At 32.7% G+C, this 9,855-nt stretch overlaps 2 protein-coding genes across 3 annotated transcripts; both read right to left on the reverse strand.

Moving 5' to 3' along the window:
* Positions 1-1,312: 1,312 nt before the first annotated feature.
* Positions 1,313-6,474, reverse strand: slim (scruin like at the midline). 2 transcript variants are annotated; one of them, XM_069112791.1, is made up of 4 exons: positions 5,314-6,474; positions 4,904-5,233; positions 4,666-4,829; positions 1,313-2,653 (listed from the first exon to the last, which is right to left on the reverse strand). In XM_069112791.1, coding segments are annotated over exons 1-4 (1,170 nt in total). In that variant the 5' UTR covers positions 5,989-6,474; the 3' UTR covers positions 1,313-2,652. The 2 variants fall into 2 exon arrangements, with proteins under 2 accessions (XP_068968892.1, XP_068968891.1); XM_069112790.1 differs by having other exon boundaries at positions 1,313-4,829.
* On the reverse strand, positions 6,165-9,855 carry LOC138179705 (uncharacterized). The gene is made up of 5 exons (XM_069112778.1): positions 9,321-9,855; positions 7,738-9,197; positions 7,480-7,612; positions 7,234-7,409; positions 6,165-7,080 (listed from the first exon to the last, which is right to left on the reverse strand). The coding sequence occupies exons 1-5, from the start codon at positions 9,565-9,567 to the stop codon at positions 7,009-7,011; spliced, it is 2,088 nt and encodes a 695-aa protein (XP_068968879.1). The 5' UTR covers positions 9,568-9,855; the 3' UTR covers positions 6,165-7,008.

The raw sequence follows: 9,855 nt of genomic DNA on the forward strand, positions 1-9,855 counted from the left end.
TGCTTATAGAAGATGCAATTTTTAACACCTTCAAAGAACGTAATACATTCCCGGACAAAATTATAGCATATGTGTGTTATCTTCTGAGAGGGCAACAAAATAGGCTACTATATGTGTTGCCTCAAACTCGATGTTAACATCTGGCAAAATTGCTCACGTACCAGGTTTCTCTGCAAACGTTCAGTGTTCGCTGTGTTCTTCAGAAGTGTAAATTTATTTAATTATTGAAAACGAAGCAAGTACCTGCGTTAATAAAACCTTTATGTCAAGGACAGCGATTAACATTCGCAAAAGAACGTATTCACTCGAAGGCGTAATGAATAGATGAATCTTCGTTTTATTATCATGACTGACGAAAAGAAAAAAATGGTGAAAAAGCGATGACAAATGGAGATAGTGGTGACGATGTTCCAAGTCAGAATTGGGTATAAAGGCAAAACCGATTTATGATTCGTTGAAGGGAAAATAAATGTTCAAAAACATATAAATTTAATCTTAACGTATTCAACGAATTACCAAAGGAAATTTATTTTTCAGTGTAGCTATGCTGCCGTTTATCAAGCTAAAGTTGTAGAAACATTCTCTACAAGAAAATGCGACATGACCTTCGCCATGGTTTGCACGCTCCTTAGTTCATATACATATATATAATTGAAAATTATTGAAGAAAACTCATACGTGCTGTAAGCAAGAATGGAAGTCAATACGATAATATTTTACAATTAAACTCTTATCATAGTTGGTCAAAGTTATAGAGAACAAAAGCGTTTATACTCATTATTAATTTTATATTAATTATGATGTCAGTTTTCTTGTTAGGTTAAATATACGTATAGATTTTCTTAATTTGCTATCATTTTCTCCACGTATACTGAATGTTGGTAATAACAACTTTATTTAATAACAGATTCCTTTTTTTATTATGTACTATATTTCTACTTTGGTGCTGTGATACATATGAGTCTCTGATACATATGAATATTCGCTACATTTAAAAAAGTCTTAAATTGTCTTCGAGAAATTAAGGATAGCACACATGTATTATCATTTTCTCCGGAACTGTATGTAATGCCTTTTTAAAGGAATTTAAAATGCGCGCTAAATTTAATTTCGGTAATGTAATAGAAAGAAATGGTAGAAGCAGTTCATATAGCATCTCTTTATCTTTCCATCGATCGTTACCTGTACAGTGGCTATAAATTACAACGACCCTTTTTTAAGCGTACACTAAAATTTTCCACTTGTTTTCGTAACGAAATTAATTTACAATATTTTCCTTGGCAGTCTGCCATTTAATAAATCAATCACAATGTACGTCTGTAAAATATATTTTATTTTCGCTTCGATGGGTATTGCGTATTTTTGTTAGTTCGAATACAACCAAAAGATACAAACATTAATTTATATACCTAGCTAGTTTAACTCTAATATTTAGAAATATAGTCTTACGTATTTGATCTCATCGACATTATAATTTTGAATTCTTTTTCTTTTATCTTCTCGCGTCTGTTCATATCATTAATAGAACAATTGAGATATTAAGAAATGTTGTCAGTCTATCGATATTCTATGAGCAGACGTAATAATACTTAAGTAGTATATATCTTATCGTTGACGTTTTGCGATCATCGTGAACGCGTGTACACGCATTTAAAGGCACGAAAACAAACACGCGTACTATAAGATACTTTCACTGTCATTATTAATAAGATAAAGGCAACAAGTGGAATTAACATCCAGACCGTCAAATGAGATCTTAATTGCTTCGTTAATGTACCAATTTAGATTTCAATGTAGTCTTTGCACAGCTGTCTGAAAACCCTTACTTCGTTTGGTAATTTCGTTTAATATGAAGTCGTAGAGTATGATATTTCAATTATATGCGATGTTTATAACGATATAATTTTTACAAAGTGTTTTGTTACATTGCTTTTCCAGATACACTTGCGCATTGTCAACCACCTGTTACATATGTAATTACAACATTTACAATTTCAAATTATAGGGAAAAGATTCTTTTTACACAAACTTTTTGATCATAAAATTCGTAAGCATTTTCAGTACATTAGTTATAATATAAAGGGTGTGTGAAGAGAAATAAACAGGATTAAGGGTATCAGCTTGACTGTATTCAATTTCCTATTTACAATCTATCTTTGCTAATACGTTCGCCTATGGCGCGCGTCTCCTTAAATTTAGATAAATAGCACCGAGAATTGAACAATATAAGAAGAGAAACAACTTTGTGTCTACTTAAATATAATTCGTGTGATTTTTCGCATGCCGATACGATCCACTCATATGGAAGGTCAATAAGAATTTTTTTTTACTGTATTGTAATTATTGACGTATCGCATACAAATATGAATGCATTTAGCTTATCTAATTTTAAGGCAAGAGTTACTTTGCGTTTCATACAAATTCACGCGAAATTTATCCTTCTCTTTACCATCATTTGTTCCCCGAGTTCTCTTTCAATAGTCATGCCTACTAATAATAATTAGATGCATTCTGCACTGCGTACTTAAAGTAACTTTTAAGCTATTTTGTACTCCGAAATTGGTACGCAAATACATCGTCTGTTTGATATGGAGTTCTGCTTCAGAGAAACTGCAAATGCAGAGAAAGGCAACATCCTATATCGTATTGTTTTCTGCCGAAAGAGAAGCAATATTTTAGTTTTTTTTTTTTCTTTTTTTATTGGAAGTAAAGAATCTTCTGTATAAAGTCATTTCAATTTGCTAAAGAAATTTTCTCGTTTCTTTATCTTAAATGTTCGATGATATTCGATCACTAACATCTCTTCGAAATTGTTAAGATACGTCTTTTCTATGCAGACTTCATAGTCCATGTATAATTTACTTAACGCACAAATGTGAATCAATACAATGAGAATTTTGGTATTAGACTTTGAATTCAGCTGCCATTCATAATGTTGAAACTTAGCTTGCAATGTCACTAAAATATTACTAAAAAGTATAAGTTATATCGTTACTGGTTTCTGTTAATCTGTTATTCATATCCGCAGGCCAGCTTATATTTATTAAAAAAATAATAATCTGTAATATGATACAGATAATAAATAGATATTGTGTAATTAATATTCTTATCAATAATATCATTGTAAAAAGGCTGTCGTTTGCAATGGAGCACTTTCTGCTATTCAATTTCCCTGAATAGAAGTAGTGAATAAAATTATTTCGATTAAGTCGTATAAAAATTAGATTTAGAAATCGTTTCTTCGCCGAACTAAATAAAACTGTGTTATCTGAAAGAGTAAACTTATATTGCCTAAAGATTTGTGTATTATTTGTACTGTTGATCTGTATGTGAATGTATAAAATTTGCTTCTAACTGTTGTAGATTACATTAATTCATATAATTTATCTCTGCAAAACAATAATCATTTATTATAAACAGAAGGAAAATTTTATCTACTAAATAATATGTGACAAACGACAATTATATTAATATATTACGGTACTATTGTGGTATTACATAAATTTATTTTTCGACATATTGAACTGAATAACTATCGTAGCTAAAGTGAGATAACATTTTTTCGATGTCTTTGTTTACATGTCCTTATTCTTCCCTTTTCACTTTAAGATATACGTATATTATATGAATTATTGCTTATATATATATTTATATATACATACAATGATGTGGTGAATTTTATTGACAGGCGTTTTATAGTGCAAATAAAGAAAAAACAACATAGTTTTTTAACAAGGTGTGTGTATGCATAGTTCGAGATGAAAATTTATATGCTGTATTATAGGCATATCTGCTGTGAATGTTATATAACAACTAAATTAATGAGCATATTTACCAGCAACCTTGTATAGCATGCAATACAATTCTTTGTTCGCTATGAGAACCTGCTTTATTAAAAGTTCAAGTAAAAAACGTGAAAAGAATAATTCAATTCGATTAGGTAAATAATAATAAAATAAGATGTATACTATAAAAAATAATTTAGAAACATGATTTGAAAATATGATTCTGCAATTGTTTCAACAAATAAAGCTTTGTATAAAAAATTGTACTTACAATTTCTAGATCCACAAACTTAGATTTCTTATAATTATAACTGAATATGATTTGGAACAAAAAGATTTTAAAAGTATTATATATATCCTTCGTTATATCAAGTGCATTAAAAGCATTTGATAAAGATAAGACTTTAGAGCTCAAATTCTATTTGTCATAACAAGAAAAAGAATTTATATAAACATATGTCCTGAAATGCTTCTTTCCAGAAATAGATTTTGATTTAGTTTTAGTATATTTCAATCTAATACGTTTTAAACAGCTACATATTTTGAAATTCTTTTGACATTAGTATTCATTTCTGAATATATGTTTATAAGAACTTTTCTTCTATTTTTAATATGCATAATGCATAATTTCATCCAATACGTAAAATATTGCACGATATAAGTAAATTTGAAGAAAGTGATCCATTGATAATATTTGTTGCATTAATTGCCCAACACACTATGTACCTTTTTTTATAAAAATATCGTAAATAAATTATGGCAATAATGATCAACAATTACAATATTCATGCAATAAGTAACTGGTAACAATGGTCGGAGTGGTAACGCTTTGAATGTGTAGCAAATATCAAAAGAGTTTCTTAAATATTATGCATCATACCAATCAATTCTTTGCACAAATTTTAGGGGTATACCCATGTGAAGCAATTCATCCTGTGATTTGTGCCTTAAGTCTGGATAGTAATGAATTAATGCTTGCCAACATATTTCTGATAATTTAGGAATTGTTAACCAAACAGAATGAACTGCATCTGTCCTTACAACCTGCAATAAGATTTTTCACAAAAATGTAGGAAACTGTATATATTAAAGTAAGAAAATAAGAAAGCTACAACAACCTTATTATTTTCCTTAACGATACCACCAAATGTATACATGCGTCCTTCCGGAGTAAGAGCTGCAGAATGAAAATACACAGGACATGGAAGTATACATTTCCTTAAACATGTCCACTGTAACAGATTTAAATCTAATCTCCAAACATCAGAGAAGACATGATCTCCATTATATCCTCCAGAGATTACTACTGATGTGACACCTGTTTTTTCATTTGTATATTGCACAGATCCATGACAACGTCTAGGTTCTGGCACTGTATTATCATCATTATCACCATACGTGTTTAATATTATCCATTTATTTGTTTCTAGGTCAAAAGCAGGGATTTCCTAAACATAATTTGTATTTAAAAAATTTTAATGCAAGTATTTAAAACTTATTTTGTACGATTGTATTAAAATTTACATACCGAAAAACCAAATGCTTCTGTAGCTGTTCCTCCTCCCAAAACATATATAAGTTTCCCATCAAAAGCTAATTCATGTCTATATCGTCCTGTAGGTTCACTCTGATCTCTTCCAGAACATATATAAACAGTCTGCCAAATACCAGCCCTAAGATCAAATCTATGAATATCACAAGTATATTCGTATCCTGTAGTACCACCGACGGTATATAAATATGACCCATGACATATTAATGCTTGTCCATATTGGGGTTCAGGTAGATCTCCTTTTGCAGGAACTATGTACATTCTACCATTATTAACATTACACACATACAGATGATTGCTACAACTATGACCAAATGGTACACCAGTTCCACCATAAACCATCAAGGCATTGCCCCTTAAAATCACCGCATTTGATGCCAACTCATTGGGCATATTATTTTGACCTGGTAAGCGTTTCCATTGTTGTGTAACAAGATTGAACTTCCAGACTTCTTTGAAGAGTGGTTTACTAGAGATCCATGTCTGATCATTTTGCATATCAGGATCAGTATCAGGGATACAGGGATTAAACCCTCCATAAGAATATAAATTCTTATGATCACAGACTATTCTATGTCCACTTCTAGCTTTTGGACGTTCTATACTCTGTGCTTCGTGCTTTATGAACACAAATGGTTTAAATGTATACATGTTTGTCAATTAATTGACAAACTGATATTAATTCCCCAAAAAGTAGTTAAAAGTACGAGTTGTTCTCGTCACAGGTTTTCTACAGAATCCAAAAAAAGATGTTTAAAAAGAACCATGTGTAACATTCATACATATCGTTCCCTGTCTATCTAAACGAATTACTTGTCGCGTTGAGGTTTATATGTTAAAATAAACGTCGTGCTACTTTGAATAAACATGTGAGCATTGTTTCGATGTTCATAAGAAATTTTTAACATAGACATTTTGCACGAACTCTGCAATACATCTGGTGTACTTTTCTCACATCGGTGAACATGGCGTAACGCAATAAAATTCTTCGCTGGTTTTCTGAACGATCGTTTAGTCAACAGATATCGAATATTCTACTCTAATACAATTTTTATATTTCACTTTTAAACCACCTTTTTTTAACTGTGCACATACAGCTGTAAACTTATGCTTCATTTAAAACAGCGAACTTGTTCTTTTACGCCTATGCAGTAATACAGCTGCGACTGCGCGGCGCTGATCAGCTGACTGATTATATTCAATCGTATTCAGCTAACAGCTTATTGTGGAAATTAGTCTCATTTTATGCAAACAGTGAAATATTATATAAAATTGAACTACATATTTCATAAATCTTATTTAGCATACAAATTATTTATTGAAATCTCAGATAAGTAGGTATTAAGTTCCATTGCTGACCTTATATGGCTCTTATAGCACTTCCCACAAAATGTTATAGTTCACGACAATTTTATCATTTTATTTATAATAGAAAAGTTTGCTTTATACTTTACACAAGTTTAATGAATTAAAAAGAAGCGTGTCCCACATTTTCCGTTTATTTGTAATTTTAAATTTATGTCGCCAACGAACTGCACGAACAACTTTTGTGCCATCTACTTGCTATATTCGTAAACAAGTACGAATTCTACTAACAATCGGTAAATATTCACAATTTTTTGATACAAAATGTATGTAAGTGAATAAAATGATTAATTTGATTTATTTAGTTTATACGATTTCATTTTTTAGAAAACTTTCCAAACGTCGTTTTGTTTCATTCTCTCCTACATTTTGTCGTATCTGAAAAAAATAAACTTAATAATTTATCATTCTTCGATATTATTATTATTTTTTTTTATATATAAAGGAATATATTTAAATACTAACCTCTGCATTCTTCGATATTATTATTATTTTTTTTTTATATATAAATGAATATATTTAAATACTAACCTCTGCAAGCAAAGGACCAGTCAACTTATCCGGAACTACAATGTTATCCTCTATTTCTTCTTCATCTGTGGTATTCCAGTTTGAAAATACTGTACCTTGTGTCAAGACTTTAATGCTATTGCGCGAAAGGACTGGAGCAATTAGCGCAGCAAGAGGTACGCTCTCATCAATTAGACCTACATAAAAATCGAGAAATAAATTATAGATATCACAAGTTGTACAATATTAATTTAAACCGGATAAGACCTTGATTATTAATTCTCTTGGTCTTGAGAGAGGCACACATCTGTCCTACTAAGATTCTCTGAGTGTTCGTCATTCTTCGCAATATTACATGATTTGCGTCTAAATGGCCGAGATCCTGGGCACTCTTCCAAGACTGCAACCACATGGAATAGGAAAAATATTTGTTATCAGATCTCTTCCTTTTGAATATTTCAGAGTTCGAAATGCCGTTGCAATCATTTTTTCTCTCTTTGCCCTTTTTCTCTACGGAGACCTTACTTTGGAATTCGAAGTACGTTTGGCGAGAACATTTCCTGAAACTCTCGGTTGGTCGGCCGCTTTTATCTTCGATATTTTCCTCAGACTGTTTCCACACTTTGTCTCCGAGAGTTGCATAACATTATCTTCTTTCGACTTGTTATGTGCGAACGCATCTTTGCTGCAATCTTTACTCTTATTCCAGTTAGGATAATTTTTCAGGTTTCTTATGTTCGCACCTCTTTTCTTTCCAATTTTTCCTCTATTTGGATTCGAAGATGTCGTACCGGTATTTCTACTTGCTTCGGATTTCTTTCTTGTATTATCGAGAAAAATGTTATTTCGTATCTCGGTAATCAGAGCATCCAGAGATGGAAGTGACGGCATTTCTAGAGTCAACGCGATTATCTCCTTTTCTAGAATTCCTTCGAATCGAAGATCTATCTCATTCGCCATTGTTGCTACTGAAACTACGAAACTTTCTGGGGACGAGACCAACGATTGACCCAACAGATATTGTATAAAATTTTGTATTTCTGGACGTGATAACATCTTATTTATCTCTCCCATATCTCTCGCAGTATCGATTATTTTCTTTGATTTTTCAGGATTCACACGTTCAAGAACTCCAAATACCGTCTGCACCAACGCCTGCAGCTGATAATTCACAAGAATCGGTACAATTTGATATTCTTTGTTTCTAAGTTCGATGCATTTAACAGGTGCGTTCAGATAAATACATTTTCTATATTTTTTAATTGTCATCTCTGGATTTAATGTGGCTGAGACGAGAGAGTTCGCGGATTGTCGACTGCCAAACATGCTGTGAAAAGGAGATTTGGTGCTAGAAGTTTTCGAAGATGCTTCTTTCATCGCTCTAATACTAGATTTTATAGCGATAAGATCTTTAGGCATGGCATCGTGATTCTTTCTCCGTCTCGGCTTTAACATAGTAATTTCACGATTGATTTTAAACGTGGATCCAATTGTAGACCTTCTCGAGGGACTATACGATTTCGCAATCCAATTTCTAGTCGATAAGTTCATGGTTGTTCTACTGGAAAGATCGTCATCGTCATCGAGACGAAAAGACAAACTATTCTCGTCCAATTTGTTCAATTCTGTATTAGGTCCAGCGTGTCTTCTCCTGACTATACCTTCGGCTAGAGCTTGTTTAATCCGGAGCTCATGCGAGGCTCCAAGTAAAGAGTAGACGTGAGGTGAAATCGCGGGCATCTTATCAATCCCCTGTAACATTATTCTCTGCGTGTGTTTAGCATTGGACGACAAAGCTCTCTCAAAATCAGCGTCGTTCTTCATATATTGCTTATATTTCTCCTCGAACTCGTAAATCGCCTGATCATCCAAAATCTTCTTCCGTGGATCTTCATGGAGCTTCGTGTCTGATGAGATTACCTGAGTGTCCACCACGTAACAGGGTATGACGTTGTTCCATGCCCCAGAAAAGTGTTTGTTCTTAGCTTCAAAGATTCGCAAATAGATAAGTAGGTGAGATTCATAAATGCTTGTTCTTAGCTTTAAGGATACAAATTCACAGAATTATCGAATAAGCTTTTTTTGATTTCATTCGTGGAAAATTATACCTTTTTCCATTAAAGGTGTAACGGGTCTGATGGTGGAGTCGTCGTTGCCTTTCCATTTCGTACTGTGAGCGGACAGTAGATGGAGACAAAGAATTTTATCAGGATCTACCTCGCCTCTGGTGAATACTATCGAACGCACGAACTCGTAGGAATCTTTCGACGCCTGCTCCTGTTCTATCGTCTGGCCACCTTTTTTTATGGCGCCCGTGCAATGGTAGCAAAAGCCGGGATTATGAGTTTCGTACATGCGCACATTAATAGCCTGCGCGTCAATTACTGTGCTCGCAATTAGATCGGAAGATCAAACGATGAACCGCGTACCCGCTGATCGTACGTGTCGCGTAATTGTCAGAATACACGGTGCTGATCTTTAATCTAGAGAAATCTAGTCGAATCGTGAAACGTTGCAATCGAAATCCTGCAATTAACGTTATTTCAAGCACTGTATAGACTCACGAAAGTATTCGAACACTCGCATGTTCAGAAATATATTTTGAATATGTGATTTACATGATACAATTATCATGATGAAATC

This window comes from Bombus flavifrons, chromosome 5 (assembly GCF_040668555.2).
Source record: "Bombus flavifrons isolate JBK064 chromosome 5, iyBomFlav1_principal, whole genome shotgun sequence".
Lineage (NCBI taxonomy): Eukaryota > Metazoa > Arthropoda > Insecta > Hymenoptera > Apidae > Bombus > Bombus flavifrons.